The 13,791-nt window shown below is 35.3% G+C and overlaps 1 protein-coding gene across 3 annotated transcripts in view; it reads left to right on the forward strand.

Moving 5' to 3' along the window:
- The first annotated feature begins 767 nt into the window (after positions 1-767).
- The window catches only part of SLC35F5 (solute carrier family 35 member F5), a 36,648-nt gene continuing 23,624 nt past the window's right edge, over positions 768-13,791 (forward strand). The window contains exons 1-7 of one of the 3 annotated variants that reach the window (XR_012497388.1): positions 768-1,084; positions 1,879-1,969; positions 2,113-2,254; positions 5,859-6,002; positions 8,417-8,479; positions 10,452-10,533; positions 11,327-11,517. Coding sequence is in view for 2 of the 3 variants with exons in the window: in XM_019731128.2 (XP_019586687.2) it covers positions 1,045-1,084; positions 1,879-1,969; positions 2,113-2,254; positions 5,859-6,002; positions 8,417-8,479; positions 10,452-10,533; positions 11,327-11,517 (753 nt within the window). In the remaining variant the exon portion in view is untranslated. Of the gene's footprint in view, positions 1,085-1,822; positions 1,970-2,112; positions 2,255-5,858; positions 6,003-8,416; positions 8,480-10,451; positions 10,534-11,326; positions 11,518-13,791 lie in introns of all 3 variants that reach the window. The other 2 variants (XM_019731128.2, XM_074335450.1) reach the window with 2 other exon arrangements.

A 13,791-nucleotide genomic window follows, 5' to 3' on the forward strand; every position in this document is an offset into this window, starting at 1 on the left:
AATTTCTTCGCACCATCTGATAAAGATGTTACAAATGCACTGGTGGTAGATAAACCCAGTAAAGTTACAGAATCTTTTTGTCTCGTTTTTGTTTTCTAAATACAAATCTGAATGCTGGCAAAGCGTTTTTCTTATGGGATATTCAAAAGATGGTTAAGAAAGATCTGTTGTTCAATAATTACTAACATTTGTGGAGTTGTTGCTATGTGCCATGAATTATCAAACCTCTTCATATTTCTACTCATGTAGTCCTGGCATAAACACAAAAAAATAGATGAGGCAGGTACATTATGCCCACTTCTCAGATGAGGAAACTGAGGGCCAGGGAGGTGAAGTAGCTTGCCTTAGGGACACAGCTTCCACTCCAACAGCTGGGATCTGATTTACATACAAAAGTTCTCCCAAGCCACTTTGCTTTTAGGCCCTCTCCTCGAGAAAGGGATATCCAGAGTTTCGTGGCCGAACTTTGTAAGAAATGGGAGTTGCTAGCTCTTGTTCTAGTGCGGGGTCATCTGGAGGATCTGCTCCTTCCCTCGTCCTTCGCTCCGCCCACCCACCCACGTCCACTTCCCTCTTTCTCCTTCCACGTCTTCCTGGCTCCTCTCTTCCCCGGCGTCACCGCGGTACCTCCATGCTCTGCGCCCTGCGCCGGGCACTACCCTTCTCGGAGCCACCGAGTCATCCAGGAGACACACCCCGCGCGCCCCGGGGTCGCGCTGCCGTGACGTAACCCTTGCGCCGTCGCCGTCGGGCCGGGGGGCGGGACCGCGGGGCTGGCTGGCCGGCCGGGGGCGGGGCCGGGGCCAGGGTCCAGCTCCGGGCCTCCGCGGCCATCACTGCCTACGCGGTCCCTTCCGCTCGCCCGCTCCCCGCCCTCCCGGGCCGAGTGGGGCCGGCTGGCTTCGGCAGCCTCGCCCGGAGGGGCACCGCGGCTTCAGGGGCTGGACCTCCAGAGCAGCGCGATGTCAGGCGCCGTGACAGCTCTGTGAGTCCCAGGCCGCGGCCGTGGCGCTGGGTGGCGGCAGGGCCGGGCCGGGCCCGCTCATGGTGCCGCCACGACGCCATCGCGGGGCAGGAAGGCCAGGTAGGCAGGCGGGGGGAAGGGGGACCGAAATGACCCGGAGCCAAAACCGGGACCGAGCGCCCAAGAACAGTCCCACCACCAGCCGTTGGTGGCAGCCGAAGTGGCTTGACCGAAGTGGTAACGGTCTGTAGGGACGGAGTGAGGGGGAGGCTGACAGGGGCGTGCGAGCCTGGCAGTCGGGGAAGCTCCCCGTGCCCCGCCGCTTCAGGGCTGCAACTCACGCCCTGGGGAGGCGTCACTGGCTTAACTCTGTTTTCCTCCAAAAGGGGGGAAGGATTCCCCTTAACAGCTGTTTCCACACCACTCTCGTGAATTGCTGTATCGATCTAAAATGTCTAGGTTATAGTGGCGGCTGGATGGAGGAGGGTGTAGTGCCGGTTCCCTTTAACACGTGAGTGATCGGAAGCGCGCCCCTAAGACTCACAACAAATCAAATAACCGAACTCCACTCAAGGAGATACTAGACAGAAAAGACACTAGAAACAGGCGCGTGGCTAGACGTCCCCTAGCGTGGATTCCTGTGGAGAGAGACGTGAGCGGCGAACGGAGTTCCTTCCGTATTTATGAAACTCGGAGAAGCTCTTTTCCAGTAGTGAGCTGTTCTTACATATGCAGTTTGTTGAATATTGCTTCCCCTCCCCACCATGTACTTTTCTGAGTATAATTTGAAGTCTAGAGAATAGTGTCAATTATATTTAATACTCTGATATTTTCCTTTCATTTGCGTTCATCTTAAAGATGAGTAGAAAAAAGGATGTGATGAATCTTATTTAAAGTTCTTCACCTCCGTTTAGATGCGCTGAGTTCTTCACCTCCGTTTAGACTCAGATCCGCCAAGTTTTCAGGCATTGCTCTTGAAGATCTCAGAAAAGCCTTTAAAATAAGGTAAATTCCGCACCTTTTATTTACTTTGTGATTTTCAAACTGAAGATTAGCTAACAAATATCAGATGTTTCTGTGAATACTGATTTTCGCATTTGTATATGGTTGTGTTTTTTAAAATCCTCTGTGTATTTTCTGAAACACAGACTGCAAATGGTGTGTGTATTTATCATGAACCGAATGAATTCCCAGAGCAGTGGTTTCACTCAGCGCAAACGAATGGCTCTTGGGATTGTTATTCTCCTACTTGTTGATGTGATATGGGTCGCATCCTCAGAACTTACTTCGGTATGTAATTCTTGTCTTAGAATGATGTTGCATTATTATAATAATATTCTTGTTAATCTATAGTATCTCTAATCATTACTATCTCTCATGCTTACTTAAAGCAGTGTTTTGAATATTGTTGAGTTATTTATGTTTTCTTTGATATTGAATTAGTGTAAATTCAAGTTGAAACTGAAAGGATACTGTTTGTTTTTTCATAGTTGTCTTGGATCATTTAGGGATGGTTATTTAGAAAGTGAGATATATACATATTTTCTTATTATTTGAAGGTGTTTCTGTTTAATCTTTTTTCCTAAATTCATTTCTTTCACGATAAATACTATTTTCTAGGGGAACATCCATCTAAGATCCACAACTATTTGTCACTATTTAGTAGAAAATAAGAATGCCTTTGGATAAATGAGTGAAAGTGATCAGAGTTTTCATGTATTGCACACTATTTTGCACATGCATGGGTGCATACACATTTATATTTGTTTGCTAATTCAAACACTGTGAAGTACAGTGCTCTTAGTTAAATTTTATTTTGTCTTTATTGATGACCTATTTAGTAATGTGGTACTTTGAGTTCACAAGCTAGTTTTTGTTTCTATTTGTATAGTTACTTTATTCTGTTTGGTTAATGATCGCTACAAAAAGACAAGCAATTTTATTTTCAGAAATTACTGCATTTCAACTTAAATGTTGCAATCATAAGGCTAATACACAAAAGGAAACTAGCATTTATAAATGACCTTGAATGTCAAAAAAAGCAGTTTGATACTGCTGGTCATCTCATGTCATAGCTAAGTAAATAGTTGACACTTGACATATCCAATGAATAAATAAATTTTTAGCCTTTTTCAAATTAGTCTCTGGAACACAACAGGCGATTTATTTTTTTAACTTTTCTATAACCTTTCACTCTTTAATCACTTTTAGATTAACATTCTGTAGTTTAAATACAAAGAAATCTCTTTAATGTTGATAGAGAACTAAGCCTATCTTTAAAATTTTATTTTAGTTTTAAATAGTTTGGCTTTTATCTATCATGAAATAAAATGTAGTACAAAAGCACACCTGATTAAATTATAATTTAGCAATCCATATCTAAGCAATAAATAAACAAAACCCTATTTTTGAAAAAGTAAAATCTGTTAGTATGAGAATATTTTACAATTTCATTATTCAAGAGCATATGTAAGGTGTCTAATTCTTCAGTCAAGTGTGCTTATCAAACTTTTTGGGTAAATTTTATATTTCAAAAAGAAAATCAATCTTTTTATTATGGAAAATTTCTAACATATATGAAGTTGAGAGAATATAATGAATAAGGGAGTATAATGAATTTTCATGTGCACATCACTTACCTTTAACAATTATCAAGTTTTCTCAATCTTATTAACTCCTTCCCAAACATTTTTTGAATAAATTTTTATTTTTCAATTACAGTTGACATACAATATTATATTAGTTTCAGGTGTATAACATAGCTAAACATTTTTTCCTGCAGTATTTTAAAGCAAATTTTAGCTATTTGTAATTTCACCTAAAAATTCTTTCATATTCATCTCAAACTGAAACAGTCTTTTAATTTTTTAAAATACAATCACCATAAAATATAATATCTAACAAAATTAATTATAATTCCTTAAAATTATCAGATACCCAGTCCATACTTAAATTTCTCTAGTTGTGTCAAGGATATCTTTTTAGTTTAAGATCCAAACAAAAATCCCACATTGCATTTGTTATAACTTGTCACTTTTATTCCTTAACTGTTTACTCCCTTCCCCCGCTTCATTTATTATCATGTCATTGATTTGTTGGAAAATCTGGATCATTTTTCCTGTAGGATAATTCACACTTAGTCCTTTTGGAGTGCTGTAACAGAGTTACCATAGTCTGGGTGGCTCAAGCAACAAACATTTATTTCTCACAGTTCTGGAAGCTAGAAAGTATAATCAAGGTGCTGGCAATTTCGCTATCTGGTGTAGAGCTGCTTCCTAGTTCTTAGATGGCAGTCTCCTGTGTCCTCACAGGCAGGAGGGGTGGGGGAGCTGTCTGGGGTCTCTTTAATATGGCACTAATCCCATTCATGAGGGCTCCACTCATGACCTAGTCACCTCCCACAAGCCCCACCTCCTAATACCACCACATTAGGGCTTAGGATTTTAACATACGAATTTTGGGGGGACCCAGACATTTAGTCCATAACACACACATTCTGGATTTAGCTGATTGCTTCCTTGGCATGTCATTTAATGTGCTCCTCTTTCCCTTTTATTTCCTATAAAACGGTATTTAGGTGTAAAGTCTTCTTGATTCAGTTTGAGTTTTTATGAAAAAATACATTGGTGGTATGGGGTACTTCCTTTCACATTACAGCGTGAGGCACTTAATGCCTGCAGTTACTTTGGGTGATGCCAATTTGGGCACCATACAGTTCCTTATCAACCTTTAGGTAAAAGTTGAATATCATTATGTTTATTGCCCAGATAGAGTATTTCATTAGGGCTTATAAAGTGGTGACTTTTCTAGGGCTCATTCCTTCTGCGTTTATTAGGAGAAATTTTTGAAGGAGAATTTTTCCACAACTACTGTTTGGTTATCCTGAAACATGGTTCATATAGGAAAGATTGGATTAATCTTGATTCTTTTCCTTTATTCGTTTTAGAGTAACGTTGCCTAGAAACTTCCAGTAGCAACAATTGAGGGTTTTTTGAGTTGCATTGTACTTTCATGGATTTTTGTATATTTGACATATCAAACAATTGTAGTTTTTCATTTGGATGCTTACCCTGTCCTATCTTTGACCACTGGGAGCCCCTTCAAATTAGCTCTACTGTCCTTTTAATATGACCCCATTAATCTTTAATATCCTATTTGCTTTCTGGCAAAAGGTACCGCAGGCTCAGCTGGTACATTTTCTGCCCCATACTTGAACATAGACATTTCTTCAACAACCCATGTTGTCTTTTAGTGCAAAATAGTTCAGATCACTATCTGGATTCTAGAGGTGTTCATTCTTCGAGGGTTGCCAATTTTTTCTAGGCGTTTCATTGCACATAACTACGAAATTCTTTTTTAGAAAAGAAAAACATGAGTTCATACTGGTATTTCCAATTTAAACGAAGATTACGGGTTTTTGTATAACTTCCTAATAACATTAATTGCATGCAGTTTTCTGAATGCATATACCATTCTGTTTCATTGTTTTTTACTCTGCTTGGGCTATTACTCACTTTTTCAGACAGCTCAAGAATAGCTGCTCCTAGGAAAGTTCATAACCTTCAAAAACCTACTCTTCATATATATCTCTTCTCAGGAAACCTGTCTCATTTTTCCTTAGCCCCTAGCATAAATACTGTTGTACAATAGGTTTTCTATGAATGTTGAGCAAAACTTTTTTTGCAAATTGTTCCTACTTTGTTTGGGTGTATTACCCTTTTTATGCAAGGCAAATACAATATTCAGAAATGAATCTAAAATATTTCTATCATCCCTTTTGATCTTTCCCTTCCAAATGAACTTCTAGAGTTAAAAATCATGTCATGGCCTTGTTTTATCAGAGAAAAGTAATAAGGTTTAAAGTCATCTCATAGTTTAACTTTTTCCTTTACAGTATGTTTTTACTCAGTACAATAAACCATTCTTCAGCACCTTTGCAAAAACATCTATGTTTGTTCTGTACCTTTTGGGCTTTATTATTTGGAAGCCATGGAGACAACAGTGTACAAGAGGATTTCGAGGAAAGCATGCTGCTTTTGTAAGTTTAAATTTTAAGTGTTTGTTGGAGAGGGGTTATCTTTTTTCAAACTTTAAAGATGTATTAGTTTCTTGAAGAATAGTCCAATTTTGAATTGTTCAATTAAGTGAGTAAAGATAGCATGCTATAAGAAAAACCTACTTTTGTCCAAAATTAAAATTTATTCTTCTAATCAATTTGGTATCATAATTATCTTATGAGAAATCAAAGGTACACTTTCTCTACCTTACCTCATGACATCCTCTGAGATGTTAAACATTTTTGAACTAGCCAAAATCAATTAATGTGGAGAAGATGATGAGAGTAAGGAAGAAGACGACTACCGGGGAGCTGACCATTTGCAGACTGGATGCGTATCATCTAATTGGTTGTAAAGTTGATTGTAGAAGCAAACGAGTTTGAGGTTTTATATATTAAAATGAAAATAGCATATTTCAGGGCATGTTTCAGGTGTTTGGCTAGTCAGTCAAATTATATTCTTTCAGTGATGTAACATAACATGCTGATTCGTAGAAGTAGAAACTGAATTTTTGAGAATGACTGTCTGACAATCTTTTTTCATTCTCCCTTTCTCTCTTTTTAAAATTGGAGTAAAATATACGTAACATCAAATTTACCATTTCAACCTGTTTTTTCTTTTCCCCTTTTTGTTATGGTAAAATATATATAACAAAAAATTTATCATTTTTACCATTTTTAAATGTACAGTTCAGTGGCATTACGTACATTCACTTTGCTGTGCAACCATCATCACCATCCATCTCCAGAACTTTTTCATCATCTCAAACAGAAACACTGTACCTATTAAACAATAACTCCCCTCTCCCATTCTCTCAGCCCATGGTAACCACTGTTTTTCTTTCTTTCTCTATTTTTTGTGGGTTAACTTATTGTTATTTCTTGTCTTATCCAATGAGTACATTCTTGAGAAATATACTCATTGGATTTTTGTCAGGGCTTTTCAGTAATTGTTTTTGAGGTAAAGCTTGGAAGTATATACTCATATGTGCACAAAAATTTAACTTGCGAAAAGTGTGTGTGTGTGTACACATGTACATATTTTACTTTTCAAAAGTAATCGTATACGTTATAGAAATGCATATACACTGTAGTATTACATGTAGGAATGTTATGTGTATATTAATACATGTACATTGTCAAAAGTTTAGAAAATGCAGATTAACAAAAAGAAGTAAATAAATTCTACCATTCAAGGAATGACCATTGACAGTATTTCAGCATATATCCTGCCATTCTTTTTCATGCGTGCATTTTTGTTTCATTTTTGTACAAAAAAGAAATTGTACTATTATGTCTTATTTTATAATTTGCTTCTGTACTTACTAGTATATCATGAACAACTTTTTGTGTAATTAAGTATTACTAGAACATTTTTTAATGTCAAGTATTTTTTAATTATAGTGATAAATGTTCTTTTTTGAAAACAAATTATTGTAATAAGAACAAGAATAGTCTATCCATAATCTTACCATTTTAAGACCACTATAAATATTTGATATTATCTATAGCTATATATTTATGTGTATATATTGAAAAAAACTATAGCAGAAATAAGTTTAGTCTTATACCTAATTAAGTTTTAAAAAGTTTAGTTTCACAGTTATACCTAATTCATATCTCTGTTAGCAGTATTTGAGATTGAACCCTTACCAAAACCTCAACATTTGCCAATTTGATAGGTGAACAGTAGTATCTTGTTAAAATGCATGTTTTTGGTTACTTTTTCATGTATTTGTTGCTCAGTAGAATTCTTTTGTCTGTTATCTATTTCTTGTTCATTTTTCTACATTGAGTTTTTCATATTAATTTATAAGCATTCTTAAGAGCATGGGCTCTGGTATTTGAGGCTTGTTCTGTCACTTGCTGATTGTGTGACTTTGGGCAAGTTTTTCAATCTCTTCCTACTAGAAGCAGGGATAATGATGAGGTAATTGTGGGTACGAGACAGGCACTAGCACAGTGGTTCTTAAAGTTTGGTTCAGTCCCTGAGATCCATTTAGGGAACTCTTGAGATTAATACTTATCATGATAATACTAAGATGTCATTTGTGTTTTTCACTAATCCACCCATCCTTTCCTTTCCCTACTAATCTGAAATGTTACAATAGGGTTGTGAAAAGGGCATAAGTTTTGGAGGTAGATAACTTGAATTTTAATCCTGACTCGGTTACATAGATGAAATCTCTCATCCTCAATTTCTTCATCAATAAAATGAAGATGATAATGCCTGCCTTGTGTGGTTGAATACTTGGGCATTAGCTGCTATTATTATTAATAGTTATATTCTTATTGGTCTACTCTGGATTTTTGATTCTAATCTTTTGAGCTGTGACTGATAATAGCCCTACTTTATAACATGAGTTTAATTGAGTTTTATGTCCTGTTATCTGTAGTTCGCAGATGCTGAAGGTTACTTTGCTGCTTGCACAACAGATACAACTATGAATAGTTCTTTGGTAAGTGCTGCTTTTCTCGTTAGGAATGGAGCAGTTGGAGTTGGGCCATGGTGGGAAGAACTGAAATAGCTTGGATAACAACTCAGCTATATTAGAATATGTGTTATATTTATATATTATATGTGTATGCTGTCCGTGAGAATTTCGGTTTGGTCTCTTAGTGATACCTGAGGCCTAAAAATAAGCAGTTCAGCCACCACAGGGGAAAGGGGAAGAGGAAAGTAGTTGAGTGAAAATAGTAAAGGACAGTCCTTTGTTTCTTACCATCTTTGTCACTTCATTGTTTATTATTATCACCTAGAAACAAATGTGTTTGCTTGACACTGAGAATATATAAGCAAATTGTTCATTTAGTCCACAGATTTTTAAGAGCACTTAGTATGTGTTAAGCACTTGTTATAGACTCTGGAAATATAGCTTATGTTCTAGTGTGTGTTTGGGAAGGAGAAGGAGACAGATAATAAGCAAGCAAAATAATTAATATATTCACTTATTTTAGGCATTTATAATCTAGTTGGAGAGAGAGTATGTAAGAATCTATTCTTTTTAGACATCATTAAGACATCTCTTTTTAACGTATAGTTTCAGATGTGGCATTCTATCTGAGAAAAAATTTAAAGTTACTCTAAAATTTAATACCAATTTATGAAGCACTAGCATGTTGACCTTATTGACAGTGCAGTTGTTTGTTTGTTTGTCTGGCTTATAGAGCTACATTCACATGCAGGTAGGTAACCTGGCACTGTAAAGAGTTTATGACACTTAGAGAAAATGTCATTTCTTTTCTCTGGGATCTTAATTATCAACAAGATTATCAGTTGTCTCTTTCGGTGTAGAAGGCAGAGCTGAGATGGCAGACTGCTCACCTAACTACTCCTCTACTAATTGTTGCTATTATCTGTAAGATGAATATGTCAAATGGTTCTAGGCCAAATGCTGTAATGAAAAGTTAATATAACAAAGAGGTTATGACTATGTCTATTTCCAGATCCTGTTGTCTCTTCGTTTACTGACTATTTTTCATTGGTAGAGTTTTATACCAGGAGTTAAAAGATAAATCACAGATATATATATAAAAAAAACAAAACCCAAAAACATTTTGTGTTAATTTAAGAAACAGCCTAGTTGGAGAATTGTGCTTTAATATAGATCGTGTGGAGAATATTTGCAAAAACAGCTGAGAAATTTACAACCACTTAAAAATATAGAGCTTTAGAGCATGGTTATACAAACTGGGCTTTGATTCTGTTATTTTATATCTCAGCTCCTAGAAAAGTTCCTTTAGAATACCATTTTATAAGGTTGCTGCAAGGACTAATGAGAAATGTATGTTGAACTGCTCTGAACTTGGTACCTATGCATAGTAAGAACTGATAAGTGGTAGCTATTTTTTTCTTATCTACTAATTCTATAAAAAGTTTTCAGGAAATTTTGGTTTTAGTTGAATCTTAAGTAGCAAGAGGAAACAAATTGGCAAATATGTGTACATTATTATATACACAATTATCTGTTCATTGTCTGCCTCCCCTGTGGACTCCACGATCACGGAGGACAGTGACTTTGTCTTATTCACTCTTATATCCCCAGGACCTAGAACAGCACCTGACATAGTAAGAACTCAATATGTATTTGTTAAAAGAATGAATGAAACAGAATGGGAGATAATCTCTTAGCTGGGAGAGAGGTCTGTTTTTATGGCATTTAAATGTTAAATATGATAATGTATCAATGATATACTGTTACATTTCTAAACTTTAAACTTATTCTTTTCTGTCATTGTACCCGTGTGGATCATTTGAGTCTTTTTAAGTCTTGAAAATGCATTTTGGGAAAATTATGCTATATAAGCATGGTGGTGAATAGCTGTGTTTGGGTAGCATCTATGTCTACATAGCATCCATTTAAATTTTAGCCAATATGTCAGCTATTATACTTGCTGTTTATATTTGTTTTTGTTTCTGTTATATTCCAGAGTGAACCTCTGTATGTTCCTGTGAAATTTCATGATCTTCCAAGTGAAAAACCTGAGAACACAAACATTGATACTGAAAAAAGTAAGGAAAACTTAGAATTTCTTATCTTAGAAATGGATGGAAATTTTAGTTTCATTCAAGCCATCCCCAAACTTAGTGATTGGGGATCGCCAGGCATTTCTTTTGAACCATGTGGTGTTGGCTTGGACTACAGTCTTTCAGAAGTTTGACTGGAAGTTTTTATTAATTCAACTGGAAATAGTTTCCAAATACCAGAAGTCTCTATGATTTTATCTATCTGTCTGTTTGTCTGTCTGTCTGTCTATCTTAAAATGAATGATGTCCTCTTCAACCATGCCATCACAAACCTTGATAGCAAATTATAGGAGTTTTGATGATTCTGTGAATTGAAGAAAGAATGCCAGCTTCAACATAAGGCACAGTATTTATGCATCATGTTCTCTTATAAGGAATGGATCTATAGAGGAATGTTCTGCATACTTGACCAGAAAAGTAATTCTCATTGAGTATGAGGAAAAATCCAAGCAAATTTTTATGTAAATGCTAAAATAATCGTACTATAATCCTGACCCAGGTTGTTGTCTGTGTATACAGTTGCAGAAATCTTGTTGGAACATTGGTCTCATTTTAAAACCTTTAAAACATTTTAATAAATGAAAATGTTTTTCCTGTTAACTATTTTGAGTGAGCAAAGATGCCCCAGGTCATGATATAACTCCGTTTTTCTTTGATTGTGCAAGACTGATTACAGATGGGTTAAATAATATGCATGTATCAGTAAATTAAAACTTGTGACTTTTGTTGGCTGCAAGGGGAAACGTTTAATGATTTGTACTATACTTTTTCTTTCAAGCTCCCAAAAAGTCTCGTGTAAGGTTCAGTAATATCATGGAGATTCGACAGCTTCCGTCAAGCCATGCATTGGAAGCTAAGTTGTCTCGCATGTCATATCCTACTGTGAAAGAACAAGAATTCTTACTCAAAACTGTGGGGAAACTTACTGCAACTCAAGTAGCAAAAATTAGCTTTTTTTTTTGCTTTGTGGTAGGTCTTCTCTTTATTATATATTTGGAACTTGAATTTTAAGACAGTATTCATACCAATAATGTTGAAGTGTAAGAGTATTAGGTCGCTTAATCATCTTAATCATGGCTTTAAATTCTGCTATCTGGCATCATTGAAGAATTAGACTATCAAACTTAATGCTTGTCATACATACCTCAAAGAATTTAATAAATACTATATGGCACAACTACACATATATATTCAGAATTTGGCATTTCGTCATGGTCAGAATAATAAATAGAGTTATTATACACTGTGATATATCCAGATAAAAGTTTACTGTATACACTTATTTTTTCAAATAAGTGTTTCTGCAGTTTTATATTAAATTCGTGTAAATGTCAATATTTTAGTCGATAGTAAAAAAATTTTACAGAATTCCTTGTAATATCGTTGATAGCTTCTCTGTATAGCAACTGAAATATATACTTAATATATCACAAAGAATAATCAGATAGCAAATCAAATGTTATTTGCAGTTAAGCTAGTATTAGAGAGTTGTCTGAATTAGTGAAAACTGAAGTTTATAAGTTAAAAAATTAATTTCAGTGTTCTTTTATGTCATTGGAAGTAGTCTCATTCATGGTTATTTAGTATGAGCCTTTAAGGTTTAAATTCATACTGAGCATTTTTCAACCCTTGATAATGCAGTGCTCATGTCAGTAGTATTAGCCTGATTATAAAGGTTTTTTTATTTCGCAATTTTGCCTCTCATATTACTACATTAGCCCATTTTTTTCCATCCTCCATTGTAGTGATACCTTGATGAATATATTCAGCAATACAAACAAGTGAAAAAATGTTGGGGAGTTGTAATATGATCATTACAAATGTAGTAAGATTAATTTAAAGGCTCATATTTGGATTATGCTATTAGCTCTGATTTTTTTGCTTGCTTTAAATAAGTGCAAGGCAAGACTAAGATTTATTAATTATATGCTACCTAAATTTCAAAAGGAACTTGAGTGTAATAAAAGAATCTATGTGGTAAAAGTTTTTAAAAAGTGGAAAAGAGCCAGATTAAAAGGGTAATGTGTGGCTCTGGGGAAGCTGGCTGCGGAATGAGATGATTCTGTCAGGAACTTCGATTTAAGGGAAGAAAACTGTTTCAGTTGAGCACACAGTTCAACTCTAGGCAAATTGGCAGGAAGGCAGAAAGGAAAATCTCCTTAGTTACATAGCTTAGTGCATGTGTGTGTGTGTGTGTATACACACACACACACACACATATATATATGTATATATATATATATATATATATATATATATACATATATATATATGAAGTATCTCTCTTCATTGGGTAAAGCAAACTTTTTCCTAACTCAGAACTCAGAGAATGTATTAAGGCACTATCCTGTATTATAGATTTATAGATAGATATGAGCAGATAATAGCCTTTTTAAAAAATTGTGGTAAAATATATATACCATAAAATTTATCATTTTAACCATTTTTAAGTGTACAATGCAGTGGCATTAAGTGCATTCACATTGTTACGCAACTATCACCACCATCCAGAACTTTTTTCATCTCACAAAACTGAAACTTTGTACCCATTAAATGATAACTCCCATCTCCATCCCCCAGCTCCTGACAGCTACCATTCTACTTTCTGTCTCTATGAATTTGATTACTCTAAGTAACTCATATGAGTGGAATCATACAATATTTGTCCTTTTGTGACTGACTTCTTTCACTTAGCATAATGTCTTCAAGGTTCATCCTTGTAGCATGTGTCAGAGTTTCCTTTTTAAGCATGACTAATAGTCCTTTGTATGCATACACCACATTTTGTTTATCCATTCATCCGTTGATGTAACTTGGGTTGCTTCCACCTTTAATAGTCTTTTTTTTAAATAGACCTTAAATATGTTACAAGAGCAGAGAATTATGTTAGTCTTTAGTAAAGGCATTTCTATAGAAAGTCAGAATAATATAGTCCAGATCTATAGAAGGTCAGATGAGGTCTAGAGCAGTGCTGTTCAATGAAAATATAATGTGAGCCTCAAACACAGGTCACATACGTATTTTTAAATTTTCTACTAACCATGTTAAAAAGAAACAAAGAAAAGTAAAGTTGATTTCAATACTATATTTTTATTTAAGCCATTATATATAAAATATTTCAACATATTATCAATATAAAAATTATTGATGAGGCAATTTACATTTTTTGTACTAAAGTCTTCTAAACATTTCAATTTTTAAACATTCCAATTTTTGTTCCATTCCAATTTCAGTTTTCATTTC

The sequence above is a fragment of the Rhinolophus sinicus genome, linkage group LG01, assembly GCF_036562045.2.
Source record: "Rhinolophus sinicus isolate RSC01 linkage group LG01, ASM3656204v1, whole genome shotgun sequence".
In the NCBI taxonomy this organism is placed as follows: Eukaryota; Metazoa; Chordata; class Mammalia; order Chiroptera; family Rhinolophidae; genus Rhinolophus; species Rhinolophus sinicus.